The sequence below is a fragment of the Podarcis raffonei genome, chromosome 16 (assembly GCF_027172205.1).
Source record: "Podarcis raffonei isolate rPodRaf1 chromosome 16, rPodRaf1.pri, whole genome shotgun sequence".
Lineage (NCBI taxonomy): Eukaryota > Metazoa > Chordata > Lepidosauria > Squamata > Lacertidae > Podarcis > Podarcis raffonei.
The window spans coordinates 31,513,630-31,538,741 of NC_070617.1; the positions used below are offsets into that span (position 1 = coordinate 31,513,630).

At 44.9% G+C, this 25,112-nt stretch overlaps 2 protein-coding genes across 4 annotated transcripts in view; both read left to right on the plus strand.

Moving 5' to 3' along the window:
• TANGO2 (transport and golgi organization 2 homolog) overlaps window positions 1–22,165 on the plus strand; it is an 88,950-nt gene extending 66,785 nt beyond the window's left edge. For all 3 annotated transcript variants that reach the window (XM_053369482.1, XM_053369483.1, XM_053369484.1), the window contains exons 6-9: window positions 5,587–5,657; window positions 17,993–18,146; window positions 19,329–19,433; window positions 21,238–22,165. In XM_053369482.1, coding sequence (XP_053225457.1) covers window positions 5,587–5,657; window positions 17,993–18,146; window positions 19,329–19,433; window positions 21,238–21,358 — 451 coding nt within the window. In that variant the 3' untranslated portion in view covers window positions 21,359–22,165. The remainder of the gene's footprint in view (window positions 1–5,586; window positions 5,658–17,992; window positions 18,147–19,328; window positions 19,434–21,237) is intronic.
• The window catches only part of ZDHHC8 (zinc finger DHHC-type palmitoyltransferase 8), a 286,530-nt gene that overhangs the window by 34,508 nt on the left and 226,910 nt on the right, over window positions 1–25,112 (plus strand). The gene's annotated exons all lie outside the window — the stretch shown is intronic.

Consider the following 25,112-nt stretch of genomic DNA (forward strand, 5'->3'; position numbering starts at 1 on the left):
TCAGACTGTGCCCTGGCCAAAAGCCTGGTGGAACAGCTCTGTCTTGCAGGCCCTGCAGAAAGATGTCAAGTCCCGCAGGGCCCTAGTCTCTTGTGACAGAGCGTTCCACCAGATCGGAGCCACAGCCGAAAAAGCCCTGGCTCTGGTTGAGGCCAGCCTAACCTCTCTGTGGCCTGGGACCTCCAAGATGTTTTTGTTTGAAGACTGTAAGGTCCTCCGTGAGACATACCAGGAGAGGCGCTCCTGTAGGTACGAGGGTCCTAGGCCATATAGGGCTTTAAAGGTTAAAACCAGCACCTTAAACCTGATCCTGTACTCCACCTGGAGCCAGTGCAGCTGGTATAGCACCAGGTCAATGTGATCCCGCAGTGAGGACCCCGTAAGGAGTCTCACCGCAGTATTCTGCACTCACTGGAGTTTCTGGGTCAGTCTCAAGGGCAGCCCCAGAACCATGTACATCACCTAGAGCTCCTTGGAGGAAAGGTGGGAAATAAATAAATAATCTCATGCACACATTTTTGCATGTAATTTTGCCTAATGTACACCTTTTTTTTTTTTTTGCAAGGCAATTCCTCCAAATATATTGCATTTTCATTTGCTTTCACTAGCACATTCATTTTTGTGGTGTTTCCCTTAAAGCAAGCAATTTTTGTACATTTTTGAGGGGAAGCCGGAGAGCCGCACCATACAATTCGGAGCCGTGCGAATTTTAAAGTGGCAGCTTGTTTTTCAGTTCACATACTGTTTTTGGAAAGCACAAATTGCATGAACTGAGTCGGATCTGTCCCTTGTGCCACGGCAGCATTTTACTATTAGCTAAGCTAACAATTGCTTTTCCGGGGGAGCTTTTTAACTAATAGCAATGAGCTGTGTAGCATAAGCCATCTTTTGAAGAATGCCTTGAAAGTAGAAAAGAGGGAGAGCACAAGAGGTCGAGTAAATCCAGTGCTTCTGTTTCTTTCATTTTCTTTTTTTATCTTGTTTTGATCTCAATCACCCTGTTGATGATGCCCTACATAAGGAGAAAGTTGTTGTTGTGGGGTGGGTGTGAGTGTGTTTTAAGAGCTTTGGCTGCTTTAAAAAGGGAGGGCAACTCATCTCAGTTTGGGTTATAGCTGCAAAGTATAGGATAGGTTATAAATAGCTGACTAAAGAACAATTTCTGCTTGTTAGACTTTGTGTACCAGATGCCAATTTATACACCGGCAGCCTAAATTCCCAACGCGTTACATTTAGTTTTAATGAGGTTGTACCCAGCCTGCTTTCGGTTTGCAAGGGCCTATTGGTGTGTCTCCCCTGTTCTCAGACAAAATGAAATGCTGGGAAATGGTTGCTCATCTGCTGTGCAAACACTCCATACTATCATTATATATTTGTGTACGTGAGTGCATACATGTATGTGTGTGTGCTTATCTATATGATTTGCTACAGAATTGTGTGTGTGTGTATTATTTTTTATCTGCAACGGGAAAGAGCAGGGGGGAGAGAATCCTGCATAAAAGGGACAAGACAATTCTGAAAGCTTGGATAGAATTAAAATCTTGACTACAGATGTACTTCATTTGTCGCTGGAGAACTGCTTCTCCACCACCACCATTGTAAATAATAAGTGAATCGCTTGAGTGAAATACTGCCTGATATGATCTCATCCTGACGTCCAGCCTAATAATCCCAGAGCAGTTTGAGGAATTGCCTTTCTATGCTGGCAGGAAGGGCTGAAGGATGTAGAGAGTGAGCCATCTAATGGCAGCTCTGCAATTCTTCCTTTGCTACTTCATAAAAGAAAAAGAGGAAGGTGGGGGGGGGGAGAGACATCCTTAAAACTGTTGCCTTGTCCAATTTCCTCCCCAGTCCATTCGAGTTTGACATGCTACTAGCAGCATCTCTGCTAGCTTATTTCTAAAACTCCGTATCGAGAAAGAAAGCTAAATCCCATAAATGCCTTCCTTGCTTGGAAGCCAGTTCATCTCTTAGCAGCAAGGGCGTGGCTGCTCCCACACCAACTCTGGTAACAGCTGAAGGAAGCGAATCACGCAGACCTTGAGGTAGAGATAGATGCATCTTGTCAACTTTGTTTCTCATTTTCCCAACCTTATGTTCAGTTGGCCCCATTCCCTCAGTGGTTTGTTTGTTTGTTTGTTTGTTTGTTTAGCTCATGCCTGCTGTATATCCACATATCCACCTTTTGGCATTAGTGGCCTTATGCCAAGTCTACTTTTGGGAGAAAAGTTGTTTAGGCCAGCTGCTTTGTAATCTGGTTTAGTCAATTTCACAGTCCCATTTTCTTGGATTAAACTTGGGAGAAATTTAGGAATATTGAACTCTTCCTTCCTTGTTAAAGGTAAAGGGTAAAGGGACCCCTGACCATTAGGTCCAGTCGTGGCCGACTCTGGGGTTGTGGCGCTCATATCGCTTTATTGGCCGAGGGAGCTGGCATACAGCTTCCGGGTCATGTGGCCAGCATGACTAAGCCGCTTCTGGCGAACCAGAGCAGTGCACAGAAACACTGTCTACCTTCCTGCCGGAGGGGTACCTATTTATCTACTTGCACTTTGACGTGCTTTTGAACTGCTAGGTGGGCAGGAGCAGGGACCGAGCAACGAGAGCTCACCCCATTGTGGGGATTTGAACCGCCAATCTTCTGATCGGCAAGCCCTAGGCTCTGAGGTTTAACCCACAGCGCCACCCGCGTCCCTTCTCCCTCATTACAAGCATTCATATGATCATTGTGGCTCTGGCTCTTGGTCTCCCTGCCTTCCATCGTCTCAGTCCCAGTTGGTCCATCTCACTCTGTTTTGTCTGCACCAGCCTGCCTCAAGCCTGGTGCCCTCCAGATGTTTTCAACTGCAACTCCCATGTGCACCAGGCAACATGGTCATGCTGACTGCAATTGATGGGAGTTATAGCCCAAAGCATATGAAAGGCACCAGGTGAGGAAGAGTGGTCTAATCTGACAAAAAGTGGGTCTCCAGGTCCCAAGAATTTTTCCCAGCCCTTCCTGGGAAATAAATAAAACTTAATGGATTTTGGCATGCAAAGCATGAACTCTCCTACTAAACTGCACCCCATTTCTGTCCTTAACCTATATTGCAATTTCCCCATAGCGTTCATGCTGTGGATTGACAGCTTAAAATCCAACATTCCCCTATTCTTTTCCTCTCCTCTAACTCTTTTTCTTTTGCAAGAGCAGAACTCTTGTTGTTTCCCTTTTAACTAGGGATGTGCCTGCGTGATTCAGGATGTGGCCCTGGCTTGGGGCTTCTCTACTGTCCCCTGCTCATAACATACAGCAGTGAAACACAAGATGAGGCCATGCCATGCGTTCACCTGCCCCTCCTGGTGGGGAAAGGGTGAAACAAGCAGTGTGTCAATTCTATTTTTGGTTGCTGGCCTGCATGTTGTGTAACATTTCTCATTGCGGTCCCAGCCAGCATGGCCAGTGGTCAGTGAATTGTTATCTGGCAAAATCTAGAGGGATGTAGGGTCCATGTCTTCCCCACCATATTTGAGCTCGATAAATATTGGAGAGCAATTTGATTTCTCAACACAGGGCTTTTTGTGTTAGAAAACTGATAGCCTGTTTGCTCTGATATCCAAGTACTGCACACTTAGAGTTGTATACAGCATTAGTCATTTTCGGAGTAGATGCACTGAAAGGAAAGGAAATTACTATCTTAGATCGTTTAATTACAGTCTGAGTAAATGCCATGACCCCTGTATCCAGGAGTGATTTGGACACAAAGTTGGAGGCTGCAGGGGAACTGGATGGGAAGCTAGTCTGGGTCAGGTATCAGAGGTGACTGCAGAAGACAGGGAGGCTGTTGGGCTTGAGACGGTTGGACAAGAATTCCCAGAGGAACCTCCCAGGCCATCAAGGGACCCGGGACCCTCATAGACAACTTCCCTTGAAGAACCAAATGTCTCTCACTGCACATCACCGGCCCAGCAGTGCTAGAAGTCCACCAGGAGGGGCGGCTATGGAACAAAGGAGACTTGTCCATCTTCAGTCCAGAGGGTTGCTTCTTTAAGGCTCTGAAGTTATTTGGACTCAAGGGGGTGGAGCCTAGAGAAGGTTGTCTCCAGACACAAGAGGCCCAGTCTGCTCCCAGTCTTCGTCAGAGCAAGTTGCTCACTTGCACCCATAAGTGGTCCTGTAGCCATGCCTCCAATCTTGCCCCTTTCCACGCAGGTTCTGCATCAGACCAGAACACGACGGTAGAACTTAAGTTGGACAAAACCCAAACTGAACTAAGCTTTTGTTCATTGGGGACCGACAAGTTGCGTATTTTGTGCTGTGAACTTGTACATATGCACAATTGTAGTGTTGGATGGTGTGCTGTTGCCGTGAAGATTGAGTTTTGCCTTCAACACGTAGGTGTATGCTGAACTGTGCTGTACCCTGGGGGCTTCATTACATTCCACGCTTTGATTCATATTTCAGGCATCTGTGAAAAAAATTTAAAACGTAATTGGGCTTTGTGTACCACTTTCCCGGTAGAGTAAAAGCAGCAATGATGTGGATGGGAAATAACTAAGATGAAGTGGGGTGCGGGAGAGCTGTTTTGTGATGGCTAGATGTGAACTCACTCTTGAAATGTCCTGTGGCTTGTTGCTGAAACAAACGTGTATGAAGAAGTAAAAAAAGAGAGGAAAAAACCAATCTCAAATTGCTGTTGACTCATCAGGGCAGACATGAGTGGGGTCAGCGTAAGTCCTGACTACTGTGGTTCGGATGCATATCTGAGCTCGCCAGGTTCTCATCCAAGACAGGGAGCGTTGTTCAGAATTGAATCAAATGTGGGAGGAAGTGCTGGAAAGCTCAGTTGCATTTCCCTTTTTTGAAAGCACGCGTGCATGCACACACAGAGAGAGAGGCTTGGATTCAGGAGCACAAGTAGAATTTGCAGGCACATAGCAGGACTCCCTTGCACCCTTGGTTCTGCAGCCCCTTATGCCTCTGGGGGAAAGGATCAGCAGAAATTGGCACACTCCCCACACATGAGCAGCGGCTCTCTGAATATCGTCCCTAGATAACAAGCTTTTGCTTTGTTTTGGAACAACTCAAGGGGTTGTATCCAGTGTTGCGACAATTAAAAGCAACTTACTAGTTGCTTGTTCTGCTGGTGAAGTGTTTTGCACCTGTAGATTGTTGTTGTGCAAGGGAATGCATAAGCAGCATGCTGGTAACTTTGTTGCACAATAGAATGCACAGTGGGTTTCTGCTAGTGCAACTGTTGCATTGTATTCCTCTGTTATGCAGCATGAAAACTCCTGTTGGATACAGATCTTTGTTTCCTTTTTCCTTTTGTAGCTCCTATTAACCTTGTAAAAAAATTCCTTTCTTTTCTTTTTCGTAGTTTGTGGGGGGGTGTTCCTTTTTATTTTCCTCTTTAAACAGCCTTTTAAATAGTGACTTGATTATTATTATTTTAAATAAGTAATTGACTGATCCCTGAACTGAGGGTGGGCGGGGGGGGGGGGTGTCTCACTGTGGGGAGGGTTGCATGGAATTTAAACTTAATCAAAGATATGAGTTGCCATTTTGCAAGGAAAACTCTTCTCTCCACCCCTATTTTTATCTTTTAGCACCACCAAAGGAGATGTAATTTGGTATTACGGAAACAAAGGCGGCCCAGAACCTGTCTTCTTAAATCCCGGTGGGTTATATCAAAAACTGTTGGAATGTTGGTTTATGTTATAGCAGTGGGATGTGTTTGTGTGTGTTGTGTGTGTGCTTGCACAGTCTTTGTCCTGAAAAGCAGAATCCCATGAAAGAGAGCTACTGGATCTTTGTAAGAGGAGTCTCATTCAACGGTGCATTGGCTACATGTGGAGTAAACTGGCTTTATAAATATCTCAAATAATATTTTTTTAAAAATACTGATGAATAGGGCGCTTAACTAAAACATGGAAGGCTGTAGCCTGAGGGCTTGTTCCAAGAATTACTTTGCCTACAGCAGCTTGCAGGGGAATTCAGGAGTCAGGCAGTGCTGAGACATACTGCTGATGTAGTATATCATTTTGGAGGATCTTCTTTCAACATAACTTAGAACTAGATACTTTTAGTGCTGAAAGGGACTTTGGACATACACTGGTACCTCAGGTTAAGTACTTAATTCATTCCGGAGGTCCGTACTTAACCTGAAACTGTTCTTAACCTGAAGCACCACTTTAGCTAATGGGGCCTCCTGCTGCTGCCACGCCCCCCGGAGCACGATTTCTGTTCTCATCCTGAAGCAAAGTTCTTAACCTGAAGCACTATTTCTGGGTTAGCGGAGTCTGTAACCTGAAGCGTATGTAACCTGAAGCGTATGTAACCCGAGGTACCACTGTATATCTAGTCAAAGGATGGGGGATCTCCAGTCCAATCTTGGGGGGGGGGACCTGTTTGGCCTGCAAAAACCCACACCCACCTGTCAGTCAGCAACATCACTGGGGCAGGTTCGGCACTGGCAAAGCTGCAGGGAGCAGGATTGAACCTTCCTCCCATCAGCTGATGAGCTGGGGAGTTTAGTCCTGCTGGGTGCTGATTCGCCTGTGCGTTCCCTGCAGGGAACATGCTGGTGAAGCAGAACCTCACTGCCATGCATCAACCTCCCATAGCTCAGTTGGTTGGAACATGGTGCCAGTAATGCCAAGGTTGCAAACTCGATTCCCATATGGGACAGCTGCATATTCCTGCATTGCCAGGGGTTGGACTAAATGATCCTCGTGGTCCCTTCCAACTCTACAATTCCATGATCCATGACTTGGGGCTTTATGTCAGGTTGACTGATGGGATTGACTCTTGTCAGCATGTCAAGGCCAGCCTGCAGGGTGGAAACTGATAAAGATCTGGCCCAGAAGGTTCCCCACCCCTGATCTCATCCATACCCCACCCCATTCAATGCAGAATCTACAGTGCAAAATGCAGAGTCCAGCATCTCTGACAGATGGCCATTCAGCCTTTGTTTAAAGGTCCCCAGAGAAAAGCGAACCAACTACCGTTTAAGACAGTGATGGCCAAACTTGGCCCTCCAGCTGTTTTGGGACTACAGTTCCCATCATCCCTGACTATTGGTCCTGCTAGCTAGGGATGATGGGACTTGTAGTCCCAAAACAGGTGGAGGGCCAAGTTTGGCATCACTGGTTTAAGACCATCTGTCAAGCAGCTCTAACTATTAGGAAATTTCTCCTCCTGCCCAGCCAGAATCTGCTTCCTTGCCATTTCCACCCCTTGGTTCTAGACCTGCCCTCTGGAGCAACAGAGACGAAGTCTGCTCCATCTTCTAAACAACAAACCTATAAGCTCGTTCCGCATGTTCATATCCCACCATCTCTCACTTGCATTGCACAAGGCTGTTTAAAGAAGAAAAAACATGCTACTTAACTAAACGTAATACATAAAATGTTAAAATGGATTGAAGCCAAACTTCAATTGAAAATGTCTGCTGGAATTGGGGAGCCTCCAGTAGGTGTAGAAGTTCAACAGGGATGGAGGTGTCTGGCCTCAACAGGAAGAGAGTTCCACAAATTTGGGCTCACAATACTGAATACACAGCTCCTGCTGGATACAAGCTGTTCATCCGTGCCATGAAGGACCTCTTATGAGAGACTCTTCCCAAGACCTCAGTGATCAGGCAGGGATATAAAAGTATAAGCAGAGCATTAGAAAGTTTGTAGGCAAATAAAATGGGGACACTGGCCACATCTGCGTGCAGTGCAAAGCCAAAAAAAATCCGGGCATAATAAGCCAGGATATGCATGAGTTGTATGCAGGGGCACGCAGCTGATTTGCAGCTGCTTTGCTCAGCAGTTAACCATAGTTAACTGCGTGCAAATCCAGAAACTATGGTTAATGACTTCGGAACAAGCCAGAGTGTGAAGCCAGCTTCAAAGCATAGCTTTGTATCCTGGTTTCTTTTGAAGCTTGACATTTACTATTTCATTACATTTATACAACATTTGAGAATAAAACAATAATCACAGGGAGGGAGGGACGGACGGGCTGCAAAGGAGCATGGCATCTCTGTAACTGGCATCACAAAGGAACCTGGCATCACTCATAAGGTAAAGGTAAAGTGATCCCTGACGATTAGGTCCAGTCGTGACCAACTCTCGGGTTGTGGTGCTCATCTCATTTTACTGGCCAAGGGAGCCAGTGTACAGCTTCCGGGTCATGTGGCCAGCATGACTAAGCCACTTCTGGCGAACCAGAGCAGCACATAGAAACACCGTTTACCTTCCCGCCGGACTGGTACCTATTTATCTACGTGCACTTTGACGTGTTTTCGAACTGCTAGGTTGGCAGGAGCTGGGACCGAGCAACAGGAGCTCACCCTGTCACAGGGATTCGAACCGCCGACCTTCTGATCGGCAAGCCCTAGGCTCTGTGGTTTAACCCACAGCGCCACCCGTATCCCTGGCATCACTCATATCCTGGCTTATTAAGGTAGTAATTTTGACTTAGAACTACATTCATGGCCACTGTATGACTTTCTTGGTAGAGGAAGAGCCACCTTAATTTTGGAGCTGTTGTCCCTTTTGTCTTCCACTCTTGTACAGTGGTTCCAACCCTGCGCCCTCCTAGCCAGGCTGTTGCATGAGTTTTCAGAATGGAAGCAACCTAGTTGTTGACTTGAAAGGCTGCGCATAGCTCAGTGGCAGAGCACGTACTTTTCATGTGGAAGGTCCCAGGTTCAGTCTCTGCATCAGCCTGAGACCTCTGCGAGGGTCCCCAGCGGTGTGAGAAGGAGGCGCAGTGGTCTGTCTCAGTACAAGGCGGCTACTTAAGTCCGCAAGTTAAAAATAAATCCAGGGAGAGCTAAGGGGATTCAAGCCCCGTCTCTTCCCTTTAATTAAAAGGGGGATGTTGAGAATTCTCAGCGCATCTGACTTTGTTTTTGCATGCCTTAATGCCCCATTAAGAGATCAGTGATCACTTATTCACACCGTGCCACAAAGCTGTAATGCAAGAATTGGGTACCCAGAGGTACTGCCGCTGACATCCCTGATCTTTCTGCATCAACGACGAGTTCATTCTCTGCTAAATGTGGCCTCCACGGGGAGAGTAGCTGATGTTGGAGGGTTGTGGGATAGATCATTATATTACACAGCTAGTGCTTATTCTTCTGGATTATGGCCAGCAAATGTAGGGCAGTGCTAGAGAGAGATCTCTGCTGTCAACCAGTGTTGCTGCACAGTGTTAAGGACCCTATTTGAGAGATGTGCCGTATGCGTTTAAAAGGGGATAAAGTGCCTTTCATTAAGCCATTTATGCAGCGCTTTCTGCGTGCCAATGCCTTGCAATCTTTCGTCTGAAGAAAGTGAGATCCAGTCCGCTGTCATCATTGTGTAAGAACATAGGAAGCTGCCTTAAACCAAGTCACACTGACAGGTCTGCTAGTTCTGTACTACACTGAGTAGCAAGGGCTTTCCATGGTTTCGGACAGGGAGTCTTCCCAAGCCCTACCGGAGGATCCCAGCGATTGAACCTGAGACATTCTGCAATCCACAATCTACCACTGAGATGCCGCTTCCCCCGGTATCCTGCATCCTATCCCTGGGGAGAAGCCAGAAAGTTAGGGAATTTTGGAGTTGTATCCTACCAAGTTGTACTCAAAGTAGGCCCATTGAAATCAGTGAACCTAAATCAACCATGTCTATCAATTCCAGTGGAGCATGAGACTCTTCATTTCAGCGTTGTGGGATCAAGCTCCATGTTGGGCAAAAGATTCCTGCTTTGCAGGGGGTTGGACTATCATGGTCCCAACTCTACAATTCTATGGTTCTATGGGTCTACTTTGAGTAGGACTGGCTTTGGATGCAAGCTTTTTTCTTTAAGTTTCGAGCAGAAACCACCACAAATGTTGACGGGAATGACTACAGCAGCATAAAACCAACCTGCGCGTTCCACAGCGTTGATGTTACCCTAAACTAGGGTTAGCCAACGTGGTGCCCTCCAGAACCACAATTCCCATCATCCTTGACTATTATTGGCCTTGCTGCCTGGGATGGGTAGGAGTCCAACAACATCTGAAGGGTACCACATTGACTACCGTGCCCTAGATGTATACACTTCACTCTTCTTGTAAATAATCCTCTTTATTATTATTACTATGATGCTGCTGATTATATAATGTTCTTCCATGTACGTACTTCAGGGCTACATAGATTGTCCTCCCCCCGAGCCACTTTTCATTCCAGGCCTGTGAGATATTTTAGAATGAGCGAGTGTAACTTAAATTTGCTCACTTGGCACGATGGCAAAGCTTGCAGAGGAGTTTACGATTATGGTCGTTATTATTTATTACAGATAACCCCCCATTTATGCATGTTCAAAATGTATGTGACCATGCATACACGCATCGGCCCAAACCTGGAATTGACCTAAAAATGCCATAAAAAGGGGCGGGGGCAAGAGAGGGCGTTTTGGGGCTTTTTCAAATATACATGATTTCATGTATGTGTACAGTGCCTCGGAATGTAACCCCCATGGAAATGGGGAACTGTCTGTAAATTTGCATGCCACCCTTCATCCGTAGAACTCGGGGCATTGCACAACATAAAAATGCAATCTACAAAAAACACAAAATACATAATAAAAACAAAAACAAACCAATGATCCCCACCCCCCCCACAGCACATTAAAAAGTGTATCGGATGTTTATCAGCCAAAGGCCTGGCAGAACAGAAACATTTTGCCTGGCACCTAAAGATATGTAACAAAGGTGCCAGCCAACTGCAGAAAAGGCCCATTCTCATGTTGCCACCCTCTGGACGTCACATAGACATTTCCTGTTTCTTGGTAGAATTCACATGTGCTGCTGCTTTACCAGTATCTGAACCGGTTCCTAGCTATGATTGGACGTTCTGGAGTAATGGTTTTATTGGTTTGGTTACACCGTCTATACCAGGGTTTCCCAAGCATGGGTCTCCAGCTGTTTGTGGACTACAATTCCCATCATCGCTGACCACTGGTCCTGCTAGCTATGGATGGTGGGAGTTGTAGTCCAAAAATAGCTGGAGGCCCATGCTTGGGAAACCCTGATCTATTCCAAGGCTTCAGGACCCTCTAAGAAGAATTAAGAGTTGTGGTGTCATTCAGTGGAACAATCCAGAACGAGCTTATGAAAGGCCTTTTTTCTCCCCCTCCTCTTACTCTTCTTTACAGAGCAACAGACATTTGAACCCTGTTTAATGTACATCTCCCCATAGATAAAAGGATGCTTAAATCGCCTTTTAGCTAATTGAATGGTGGTAATAAGGGTCTGCGGATGAGTCTTTAGGCTAATAATGACTGAAGAGGATTCATTAATGAAGAGAGCTCACGCGGGACTGATCCAGTTGAAATCTACAGGAAAAGAAGATCTGTGATGAGTTATTTAGTCAATTATTGAGACTAATCAGTTGGGTGTTTTGCAAGTTTCATTAGAGTGTTCTTTAGGCATGGTTTAATTTACAGAGTGACCCTTGGCACACTGTTGCCCTCCCTTTCAGCAAGGCCCTGTTGTAATGGGCTTTCGTTTTGCCAGTGGAGAGGTAAACGTAAAGGTAAAGGGACCCCTGACCATTAGGTCCAGTCGTGACCGACTCTGGGGTTGTGGCACTCGTCTCACTTTATTGGCCGAGGGAGCCGGCGTACAGCTTCTGGGTCATGTGGCCAGCATGACTAAGCCACTTCTGGCGAACCAGAGCAGCGCACGAAAATGCTGTTTACTTTCCTGCCGGAATGGTACCTATTTATCTACTTGCACTTTGACGTGCTTTCGAACTGCTAGGTTGGCAGGAGCAGAGGCCGAACAACGGGGGCTCACCCTGTCACAGGGATTCGAACCGCCGACCTTCTGATCGGCAAGTCCTAGGCTCTGTGGTTTAACCCACAGCGCCACCCGCGAGAGGTAGTTGCGATATTAATTCCCCATCCCCAACAACTGCCCAGGTATGGTTAATATCTAGAAATATGCAGAGCCATATCAGCAGTGGAGGCTGATCCAATAAGGCAGTGGTGGCCAAACTTGGCCCTCCAGCTGTTTTAGGACAATAGTTCCCATCATCCCTGATCACTGATCCTGTAAGCTAGGGATGATGGGAGTTGTAGTCCAAAAACAGCTGGAGGGCCAAGTTTGGCCACCACTGCATTAAGGCAAATGGGGCAGTGCCCCAGCCAGCCCCCACCTGCCTGCCGTCTCACTTACAACCAGCTGCCTGTCGGCTTCCTCCTCCTCACTCTCTGTTTTGTCCTTGTAGAGGTCAGCAGGGGAGAGGATGGGGACAAAATCAGAGGTAATTGGATCCACCTGTCATTGGCTCAAGTTCCACCTGTCATTGGGTTTGGCTCCACCTGCCATTGTCTTTTCTGTGGTGGCTCCCTTTTTGTGGAATGCTCTCTCCAGAGAGGTTCATCTGGGACCTTCATTATACACCTTTAAGCACCAAGAGAAAACATTCCTCTTTAACCTCTTTAATATGACATCTAATGCCCTTTTAAAATGTATTGTGGATGGGGCAATTATCGGGTTGTCTTTGTTTTTACTATGTACTTTGTGTTTTTTATATTGTAACTGCCCTTAGATCTACAGGTATAGGCCGGTATGCAAATTTAAATAACAACAACAACAACAACAATAATAAATATAATAGATATCCCTACCTTCTGTCTGACCAGTACCCAATGGGCACCATTCACCATTACATAGCAGTGTAAAAAAATATATCTATGGTAGAGGCTGAGATGGTCCTTCATCTTTCAGGTCAAAGTCCATTTTCTTGTTTGCATTTTATTTAATACATGGCTCTCCAACCCCACTGTATTTATATCAATTCAGGGCATGGCATGTCACAGCAGCCTTTATGAAAACAACCAATAAAACACAGCTCAGGAATACTGTGTCTGGTAAGGCAGCTACAAATGTGCCCATAAAATAGGAATATTGTGCCCTGGTAAAAGACTGCAGGTCAGTTGTTCAAGCAAGCACGCTGTGTATGGATGCGCACCTTGTTTGACCAAGTGTTTCAAACATACAGAGCTTTTAGAAATGGTGACAATTTTTATTATACAGTGCTAAGTATCTAGAATATGCACTCAAGTTGTCGTCCCCCCAGCCCCAATTTATTTTACTGTCGAGGGATAGGGTGGATCTCCCCCTTTCCCTTGTGGGCTCATAGTGTCTTAAAAGGACCCCTTCCAAATGCTAAAATAAAATAAGTAATTACATTGTTGGGTTGGAGGTAGAGAAAGGCCAAATGAAATAAACATGAGATTTTCCAGATATATAATCTATTTTAAAACCACCTGCCCTATGCCATATATAGACAGCCCTGAGAGCTATCAGGTGGGTATATATGCTAATATTTATATATTAAACATTTAATATATATGTTAATTTCCCCCCTCCCCTTTAATGCCGACGATTGTAAGGGAGGGAAATGCAAATTTAAAAGAAAACAAATCTAGGTAATCGCACAATTCTGGGTTGAGATTAACCTGGTTTTGATTTGCATTCTGTTGCAAATACTGACTTGGTCAGAGTTCAAATTCTATTGTTTAAGTCATAACACAGGATAAAAAGAACACCACATTGCAAAGTTCAAGTAAGCTGCTTGCATTGCTATGGCACGTGATGCACTGACCTTGCAGGTTTGGATCTGGTCAGGGTCCCTAGATGGGAGACCACCTTTGAACCAATTTGAGTGCCACTATGTTTTAAAAAAAAGTGGGACAGAGGTGCAATGAAACAAATTATGATTTAGAACAGTCTGAACAAAGTAGAGCAAAATGTTCCTACTCATTAGTTTAAAGCATAACATTTGGATTGGATGACAACTGGCTGTCACCAGCTTATGCTTGATCTTAAAGGTAAAGGGACCCCTGACTATTAGGTCCAGTCGTGACCGACTCTGGGGTTGCTGCACTCATCTTGCTTTATTGGCGGAGGGAGCCTGCGTACAGCTTCCGGGTCATGTGGCCAGCATGACTAAGCCACTTCTGGCGAACCAGAGCAGCGCACGGAAACGCCGTTTACCTTCCCGCCGGAGCGGTACCTATTTATCTACTTGCACTTTTTGATGTGCTTTCAAACTGCTAGGTTGGCAGGAGCTGGGACCGAGCAATGGGAGCTCACCCTGTCGCGGGGATTCAAACCGCTGACCTTCTGATCGGCAAGTCCTAGGCTCTGAGGTTTAACCCACAGCACCACCCGCGTCCCGGTTTGATCTTACAAACCATAATAGCAAATATAGCTACTCTGTAGGTGCTGGACCTCTCTTGATTTCTATAAAGGGAAGCAAATCTAATCAAAGGGTTGTATGCAGCTAAGATCTATCTACTCAGAATAGGCCCACTGAACCTAAGGGGCCTGTGTTAGCCTATTAACTTCATTGGGTCTGCTCTTGAGTTGAACTAACATGGGATACAACCCAAAATTGGGGAATTCCTTGACGAACTTCCACAGGCGGACTTCCGGGGTGGTGCCTTCGGCAATGGCTGCCTCCCTCTGAACTGGAGGGACCAGCTCCGCGCGAAACGGGTCATATCCGCTGCGGCGAAGCGGGGACCCTTTCAAAAATCACAGGCGGATGAAGCCTGTGACCATGGGACTCGGCGGGCACCATTAGCGCCCCCCAACCCACTAAGGAACCCACCAACGGGGTCCGAAGTGAAGAGGGGGAAGCGGCGCGGTGCAGAGAGTCATCGGCTATTTCCGTGGAGCGAAGCCACATTGCTGTTGCCGGAGAGCGCTGCCTTTTCCTGGAACAATTGGGACTTTAAAACAACAACCCGTGAGTAGTACGGAAATTGCATCCTTTAAATATTTTTAAATTCGGCACTGATCGGGGAAGGTACAACCAGGAAGTCTGCCTCCCCTTTCTGTAAATATTTTAAAGCAAAGAACCTCCAACTAAGGTCGTGGAGAACTCTACTTTTTATAAAAGATTTTAATTCTACCGATTGAAATTACAAGGAAACTTACTTGGAAGCAGGGGAACCTGCGGGAGAAGAACTAAATTTAAAAACCGATGTGCCACCCCCCCTGGACCCGGGAGTGGTCCGTGAGAGCCGGTTGAGGAGTAATTGAATAATTTGACAGCTGTCAAGTTAGCTGTCAAGATACAAAAAGAGGATTTTGTCTCTGCTGCTTATATTGGCTACAATGTAAGTATTGGTTACATTTTTATGTTTTAAAAGAAGGAAGGACTGCTACAATTTAACGTATGGAACTTTTGGTTTTGTGCTGAAAGGAGTAAAAAGAAACTTAAATCCCCCTAGAGGGAGTTTTGGGACATTGCATTAAGAACCAGCTGAGAAATTGTTTTCTGACCTTGATATGTCAGAAATGGCAGTGGGTAAAGAAATACAGTCTGAACTGAACAAGACTTTCTTTCTCTTGGGAAAGCTGCAAGATCAAATAGGTGTTTTGACTACAAATGTTACAACCTTGGGCACAAGAGCCAGTTCTAGCAATGAACTTGATAAGAACTTGGTACAGGATTTCTACTTAACTGAACAAACAGAGGAAATTGAGAAGGAGAATAATGCTGCCATTGAAGAGAAAAAAGGGGGGGACCCAACCCTGCAGATGCAAAAGGTGAGCTGTAACCTGAGGCCTGACACGATGGTAATAAGAAGAAACAAACCTTTGAAGATGGAAGCCTGGCCTGAATTGGAAAATGAAAAATGGAGAGATCTCCTTATCTGGAGATCATATGACATTTGGATTATAAATTTGATTCAGTTGGAAGTTGGAGCTATAGGGACATTTGGAATCTTAAGGAGAATGAAACAAGATGTGGAATACCCTATAGGCCTTACTTTCAAGTACGTAGGCCGGGCTGGAAGAAAATTGGATGCTGCAGGGCGGGAGCCCCATCGAGATTTGGTCTTGAATATTAAAGACTATCAAAGAGACTGGCAGAGGGGCCAGGAGAGAGACTTAAGAGCCTCAGACATAAGGTCACCGGGTTGATGGTTTTATTTTGAGATTTGTTGGGACTGAAACCGGGAAGGGGGGTGGGTGGAATGAAAAATGGGAAGGGTACATGATATAAGTTGCTTTTCTGTTCAATTTTTTTTGTCTTATTTCTAGGAGAACTGGAAATTTGTGGAAGGGAACCTTCTTTCGACCTTAGGGAAATGTTTTAAGAATAAGCACCGTTATATAGATTTGGACGAGAATTAAGTCTGGATAAAGTTAAAAAGCGGGTTATATAAAGGAAAATATGGTAAAACTAAGGTTTTGGTGATAAGGACTTGATGAACTAACAATTTGAACTGGAACATAAGGATTTGTTGAATTAAAAAGAAGCAGGTTAAAATTTATTGACAAGGATTTGTTGAATTAACAATTTGAATTGGAATACAAAAAAGGGAGGTAGGAGGAGGTCTGGGAAATAAGTTAATGGAAAATAAGTTATGGAAACTTTATGTGTTTTTAATTATTTTTATTTTTGTATTTTTGTTATTTTTTCTTTTTTTTCTTTTTGATTTTTTTCTTATTGTATTAATATTGAAAACTTTAATAAATATCTTATAAAAAAAAGAAGAAGAACTTCCACAGGCACCCAGCTCCTGAATCATCACATAAAGGGCAGTACAAGCAACTCCCCATTTACACAGGGGTTATGTTCCCAAGGTGTATATTGGGATACACCATTGAAAAAGCCTCTAAACTCTTCCTAAACCTCTGGAAATCCTTGAAAAACCTTTTTTAAAAAACCCAACCAAACCACGACAGTTGCTCTCTCCAAACCTCCTTTCTCAAACTCCGGCTCTCCAAAGGCCTCAAAGGTTGTTGCAAGACTCCTGGGACTGTAACTTGTAAAGTCTCATGGGGTTGCTTGATGTTGTGTTTGTGCCATTTTGGCTGTTTTAATGCTCTTTTAGGGCCGTTTTGGCCTTTGTGTGTCACTTCCTGGTGCATGCCTTGAACGTGCATAAATGGGGAGTTGTCTATATAACATAAAGTGCAATGCTCTCAGTCCTTCCATGATGGCCTTATATATGCAGACACACAGTGGTAACTTGGTTCTCAAACTTAATCCGTTCCGGAAGTCCGTTCCAAAACCAAAGCGTTCCAAAACCAAGGCGCGCTTTCCCATAGAAAGTAATGCAAAATGAATTAATCTGTTCCAGACTTTTAAAAACAACCCATAAAACAGCAATTTAACATGAATTTTACTATCTAACCAGACCATTGATGCATAAAATGAAAGCAATAATACTGTACTATAAAATAAATAAGACAGTATTGTAGATGATACAAATTAAAATTATTATTATTTTTTTACCTGCACTGATGATAGTCGTTGTTTGGATGGGGGGCTTTTATCCATTTCCACAGTCACACAATCAATCAGTAGCTGAACTGGGTTCCACACAATCACAAAAACAAATTAACCGAAAAAGCCTCAAAAACAAAAACGCAAAATAAATAGCAAAAACAAAAGCACCGAACTTAATCCGTTCCGGAAGTCCATTTGACTTTCAAAATGTTTGAAAACCAAGGTGCAGCTTCTGATTGGTGCAGGCGCCCCAGAAACAATAGCAGACAACTGCATTGGACGTTCGGCTTCTGAAAAACGTTCGAAAACCGGAACACTTACTTCCGGGTTTTCGGCGTTTAGGAACCAAGGCATTTGAATACCAAGGCGTTTGAGAACCAAGGTACAACTGTACTGCTCAAGAGTGGGCCTTTTTTGTGTGTAGAGCATGTCATCAAAAGCAGCAATTTTGAACAGTCCGCTCGCATAATAACTGAATGAGAGTTGGGGTGGTTTGCTGTGGTGTGTCAGCTCCTCATTTCATTGTCAAATACCAAGACAGACCGTTGGTTCATCAACCCAGTGACTGGCAGCAGCTCCTTGGGATTTCAGACAAGGGACATTCTCAGCCCTACCAGGCGATGCCCGGGACCTGAGACCACCTGCACTTAGCTCAGATGCTGTACTGCTGAGCTATGACTGCAAATACAGAGTTCACCTTTCATAAGCTTTTATCACCTTTCCTCTCATGCAGGGGTATATGGCTTGAGCAATTCTTTGCTGGATACACCATGGAAGAAGCTTCAGTATGGAAAGCAGCTTTTCACGGATGTCATCAGGCACAGCCAGGACCTTGTGAAGGAAGATCTGGTGCAAGAGCTCATTAAAGTGATGAATAACCAAGACCCGTAAGTCTGTGCCTTGGCTGTAACGTACAGTCATTACCTAGGGATCGGCAACTCTAAGCCTTTGCTTTGCCTGTAAATAAGAATGCTTGTGGGAAAACGATCGGTTTTTCGTCTTGTGCTTTTTAATGCTTTCAGTCTTAAGTGTATTGAACTAAATTCCTTCTTATGTACACGGTTGCTTGCATTAGCGGAGAGAAAAGCTTCCTGATAATGGTGCCAGGCAATTGTTCCATCTGGCTCATTATCTTCCACACCAGGGATGGATGGTTTTTGTGTGTGTAAAAGCATATTTACTTATTTATTTGCAATATTCCCAGCCTGCTTTTCATTACAGAAAAGACTCCCAAAGTAGGTTGCGGTCACAATGCGTTTATTTATTTAATTTATTATCTACTTCCCATGAGGCATCCCAAAATAATATATAGTATAACAAAAACATATACAAAACAATTACATGTATAAAAACAGTTGAAACCATTATATATATAGAGAGAGAGAGAGAGAAACAGTTTAAAGTAACAGCAGCACATGCATAAAATCAGTTTAGCTTCAATATAGATACCAGCTGGGATAAAGGTTTGTTGGAAGAGGGTTTTCTTTAGCAAAAGCAGGTGGGGGGGGGTAATGGGAAAAGTGCCTCTTTGATATGTAATGGGTGGGAGTTCTAAAGCATCAGTGTTGCTACCACACTAAAGGCCTGATTCTGTCCATCATGCAGAATTGGCCTCCTGACGGGATGCCCTCTCCTGCAGAACAAAGTGATTGGTAGGGTATGTAAGAGAGTAAGAAGACTACCTTTTAGGTAGCCGTTAAAACCTCATATATTAAGAACCAACAAATCTTATATAGGAGAACCATCAAAATAAAACAGAAATCAAGCAATAAAGTCAGTAAGCACCCAAGTAATACCTGGTGGACATCTCCTGTAATTTGCCCTTGGCGGCCTTTGTCCACTTGGTGCCCATCACCCCTGACCATTGGCCACGATGGCTTGCAGCTGTTGGGAGTTGCCGTCCATCAACATCTGGAGAGCACCAAGTCCAGGAAGGCTGTCCTTGTTGGTATTTTGACAGCTTATCACATTACTGTGTGCTCTCGAGGTTTCAATATCTATGGTGGGAAATGTGTGCTGGAAGGAGCAGAAGTTGTGCCACCTCCATTTGGTTTGCTTTCTGTCTCCAGTCAGCTGCCAGATCCCGCAATTGAGGATCAAGGAAAGGACTACATCCTCCCCATCTTGAACAAGTATGCAGCTGTATGTGTTCGCTGTCCTGATTATGGAACCAGGTAAGGGAGAGCCCTTGTGCAAGAAAATGTGGCCGTCCATTACATTTGGTTAAAATGATTTAGTGGTTCCCTCTAGAAGTAATTGGTTGTGCTATAGAGTCACCGAGTCTACAGCAAGTGAATTTGCAGACTTGGGGGGCTTTTTATACAAATCTGCCCCAAACTTTAATATGTCAAAATGGGGTGGGGGAGGAAGGAGTTCTTTGGGGGGGGTTGGGGGGTTGGTATATTCTCCTTAACCATCACTTTGTATTGGTAGGCTTTAAAGGGAATGGGTGGCGTTGGGGTCTAAACCACTGAGCCTCTTGGGCTTGCCGATCAGAAGGTCGGCGGTTTGAATCCCCATGACAGGGTGAGCTCCCGTTGCTCTGTCCCAGCTCCTGCCAACCTAGCAGTTTGAAAGCACGTCAAAGTGCAAGTAGATAAATAGGTACCGCTCTGGCGGGAAGACAAATGGCGTTTCCATGTGCTCTGGCTTCCATCATAGTGTTCCATTATGCCAGAAGCGGTTTAGTCCTGCAGGCCACATGACCTGGAAAGCTGTCTGTGGAGAAACATTGGCTCCCTCGGCCTGAAAGCAAGATGAGCGCCGCAATCCCGTAGTCGCCTTTGACTGGATTTAACCGTCCAGGGGTCATTTACCTTTACTTTTACCATTGGTGGGCTTAGCAGTGCAGCAAAAGCAAAGAGCCTGAATTTAGCAATGTGACAACAGAAAATTGAATTAGTTTCGCTCCTTCCTTTTTGACCCTAACAACTTGCTGCTTGGTTCACTGTGCAAGGTGGGGATTTTTTATTTTTTCAAGAGCGAAGAATTAGAATCCCAGGAGTTGGTTACCTAGAAGCATTCTTTAAAAACAAATTACTATTCATTTTTCTTTTTCATTCATTACATACATTTCATATCTATAACATTTACTATGCATTCCTTCCTCCCTCCCCTCCTGGGCTTCCCCCTACCTCCGTTTCTGGTTTGTTTCTCCTTTCACCCACTTTGCTACCTCCAAATGAAGGAATGGGTTTCCCAAACCCAAAACTGACTGTGCAGGCAGTTTGAAACGGGCACCAAAATCCCTATTTTTCCTTAGCCAAAATCCATTAACTTGAGCTCTGAGTCAATGTATAAACAAAAACCCGGCTGTATAAACAAGTGCTCAGAGCCCTCTCCTTTATCAATTCGTGACGGCAAGGATGACCTTGGCTGTTTCAGTGGAGTAGGGATGACATGTCTAGGTCTTATCTTACGTCCTGACGCACAGACCTAGTCCGGGAACAGCGCCAGAGTGTGTTCTTGGAGTTGGTGACCTCTTGCTCCAAGATAAGAGTAGGAACAGGAATACCCTTTTATGGTCAGAAGTACAGGAAGGAATAACCTTTTATGGTTAAGAGTACCTGAGCAGGAACATATGTGATGTCAACCTGCGTGTATAGGCTGACGTGGTTGGATTCCTGGGGAAGGAGGGAGAGGGTGCCTGGAGAATATATATACTGCATGAAATTTCTCATTTCTTTGGACTTGCTGTGGACACACCACGCAGGTGCCTTTCTGCTGTTCCGGAGAGCAGAAATAAAGAACTCTTTCTCTGAACCAACCCTCGGTGTCATTTGACTTCCTTCCTCCTGTCCGGGAGCAACGCAGACCCAATCGGTGAACTCCAATAAGGCTAAACTAAAAGAAAAAAATACTAATAACATATTTATACAGTAACATCAAACCTAAAAACATAAAAATAAATAGAGTACATCGTATTTTTTCTCTGTCTACCTAGAAGCATTCTTGATGTTCTTATTCCTTCCTCTTTAGGACAAATACAGTTATTCTCATTGATGCAGTCGGTCACGTCACCTTCACTGAGCGCACCATGCTGAACGCGGACGTCGACCAGTGGAAAACGAGCACCTACCAGTTCAAACTGCAGATTTGACAGCTCTCCATGTGAATGGGTCACACCAAAAAGTGGAGAAGGGGAGGTTGGCAAAGTGCAGTCTATTGAGCTGTAGGGGTGCAGAAGGCCTTGGCTGCAGCTTTCATACAGCAAAGGCTTGTTGATTGCTGCGTAGCACGCCCTAGCGACCACCAAAACCATTTATTTAATTTTTTTGCACAAAATCCAAAACAGAAAAATCTGAACAGGAAAAGCTGGGCTGTATTTAAGAAGCAAACCACGTTTTGCACAAGTGTACATGTTTGACTTTTGAAAGGGATGCTGTCAGGTAACACAGTTACGTGGCGCAAGTATTTAACTTGAGAATCATGTGTGTGGAAGGGGATATATAGGAACTGTGGATAATCATGGACAGCGTTTCCTGTTTGCTCAGTCAAAGGGGGAGGCAGAGTTGGTAAACTTAAATGCAAATCTGTAAAAAAAAAAAGGAAAAAAAGGGCACAATTCAGAATTGGTGATATCCTGCTAGTTTCAGTCCACTGGCATTGGATTACTCCTGCCCACGCAGAGCTCAACTTTCACAGGAACTCCCCATTTTCTCACTCTGTGTGTGCTTTTCCCATTGGGCATTCAGAGTTGGCCTTAACATTGAAGTGAATGGGATAGTCTCTTCTCCCACACAAACCCTACCTATATGTTGACATCCTGATGGAACTTCTTCAGTAAGCCAGCCCCTGCCCCCCCCCCCGACTGCTGAAATGAATTAGCCTAGAAAGGTTAAAATCAACATACTTTGATTTTAACTCTTTTGTCAAGCATTTCTAAGTTAAGCGTGTCTTTGTAAAAGAAATCAAGCTGTGTCCTGTCTGCTTTTTAAGGCAGATTAAAAAAAAAGAGTTGTGGGGAGAGCTGGAACCCCCTTTTCTCACTATAACTGAATGTGTAATTTTGCAGCCTTTGATGTGTGAATATATGTATGTTTCAGTGTTGCAATACGTGTGATTATAAGCAACATGGCAACTGCTCTCTCGATCTTACGCTCTCCAAGAGAACAAAGCTAAGACTGGGTTTTCTTTTTAACGTGAATTTTGCTTTGCATCTAACACTTGAGTGATGTAACGCAGGAAGTCGAGCCTTGGGCTGCAATTCTAGAGTACCCATTTAGCTGGGAGCAAGCCCCATGGAGCCATATGCGCGGCACTGCTAATGCCTGCTTTGTGGGGTCCTGGGGAGGGCCTTAAAAAATGGACTCTCGATTGCCATTCGTAATTCTTCAATTTCATAGTCTCTTTGTCTCCTCCAGGCAGACACTCAAGTGCTGTTAATTGTGCATATTTTCCAGTGCAATCAGGTGCGCTGGGAATACTTACTACCCGGTCAGTGTACACAGGATTCAGTGGGAGGCTGGGTGAATGGGGCAATGCCCCACCAACCTCAGCCAGCCCCTACCTGCCTGCCTTCCTGCTGACAACCAGCCCAATCGCCACCTGTTAGCTTCCTCCCCTTAGTCTCAGCATTGCACCTTGCAGACCTCGGCAGGGGAAAGGATGGAGATGATACCAAAATTACGATGGGGACAAAAGCAGAAATAGTTGGCTGCACCTGCCATTGGCTTTGGGTCCACCTACTGTCAGCCTCCCTGCCTTCCACCCTACCAGTCCCAATGGGCAATGGTAATCCTGCAATCCTGCAAACTGCAGTCCTGAGTGAGCTTTCTAGGGAGTGAAGCTCATTGAACTCAGTTCCTCCAGAGCAAATGCTAGATAGCTTTTCAGTTAGACAGTACTGGGAGTTTGGAGGAGTCGCTTAAGTGAAGGAGTCTTAAGTCTGTGGTTAAGTTTTCTCTGCATTTAAATCAGCAGACAAGGCATTATATGTAAGAATGGATTTCTATTCATCCCCCCCCTTCTCCCTTCTGTCTCTTGTACAGCATATTATTTCTGCATTAGTATTCTGCAAGTTGCATAAGTGACTGAAGTTTGAGCTGTTCTTACACGTCCTGCAGATTTCATCAGCCGCTTCTCCTCTGTGTCGAGGGCTTCAACAGCAACTTCAGGTGTGAGGCTTCTTGCGGCATAGCCTGTAATGCGTTGGGAAATGTGTGGTTAGGAGAACGGCGACAGGATCGCAGGGTGCTGTTCCTAGAATGGGACAGGAGCAGTTATAGGAACACAAGAAGCGACTTTACCCCAAGGCAAGCCATCAGTCCATCGGACTCAGTTCTGTCCATACTGACCAGCAGTGGCTGTTCAGGGTTTCAGGCGTGGGATATTCCCAGCCTGAAGATGCCATGGGTTGAACCTGGAGCCTTCTGCATGCATGCATGCATACATACAAAGCAAATCCACTTCCACTGAGCTACAGTGGCTGAATCCTAACTGAAGTATGTGTGGGAAGGGGTTGTGTTGCAAGGTGATGACTAAAAGAGATGGGCTGGTCTGGGGGTGGAGGCAGGGAGCTTTCCATAGGGAACACTGATATTACCCCAGCATTTCCCACAATGCACAGGTGATGTGAGAATGTCACACATGAGTGTGCACATCCTTAAAGACCACCACACTTGCATCTTCAAATACTAGCATGGGATGCCCGGACGCTATCATTTAAAGATGCGCACACCCATCGGAGGTGACTGTATGTTAGATTCTCGCTTTGGCAAACACTAGTGGTGTGCCTTGGATGGCCTACAAACCCAAAAAGCACTTCAGGGGAAGCAAAGAAGAAGCTGCCATAGAGTTTTGGATTAGCAGCCTCTCCCACAAGCAAGCTTTATGGACTGGGGGTTCAAAACATAGGAAGCTGCCTTATACCGAGTCAGACCGTTGTTCCCAGTAGCTCAGTGATGTCTGCTGATTAGTAGTGGCCCTTTAGGGGTTTCAGACGCAGGAAATTCCCAGCCCTGTCTGGAGATGAGGGAGGTTGAACCCGTGGCCTTCTGCATGCAAAACAGCAGAACCGCTGAGCTGTGACCCATTGTCCTGCTAAATCTACACCTCCATTACAGTTGCCTTCGTATGTGGTTTGGGTTGCGTCTCCCTCCTTTGCGGGTACTGGTACATTCAAAGCCAGCTGAAATAAATAAACAAAAGCAAACCCTTTTGCTTAAATATCGGGGAATGTTAAAAGGGTTGAATGCTGAATATTCAGTGGCATCTGTAGCTGGGCCATATTGTGTAGGTAGACTCACAAATGTGCTCCCCGAACAGAGTTCAGGTGTATAACCATGCATACAGTTTGCGTGTTTCAGATCCTGGAAACTTTGCATCTTGGTGAACTTTAGGGAATAAGTGTTAACTTTCCAGCTTCCTTCTCGCGACTGTTAATAAGGGGATTTCAGTTGTTTGGCAACTCCGACCTTCAGGATGCAGGCTCAAGGTGAAGAGTGGGTGGCAAACGCCCGGCATTCACAAGCCATTACTTCTGCCGAAATAAAAAGTTCCACATTTGAAAAGCGACGGTGTACCCATTTTTCACAACATGGAGATCATCTTGATGGTGTTTTTGTTTAAAAAATGCAGTGCTGTGTTCAGTAACAGTCCCTATCTAACATGCCCAAACAAGAAGACCCACAAATATATGGCTATACGTCTTATACTAACAAACACTACAAACAGGACAATACATGATAATAATAAAACAGCTAGTTACAGATCCAATTTGATTATTAATTATTTTTCAAATACGCCCCAATTAATACGGGATCTTTGGGAAAGGTTCTCAAAACATTCTTGTGTAACAAGTGGTTCCTCTGGTTCCTCATTAGTTGCTAAGGACTCATTTAATGGATCAATTT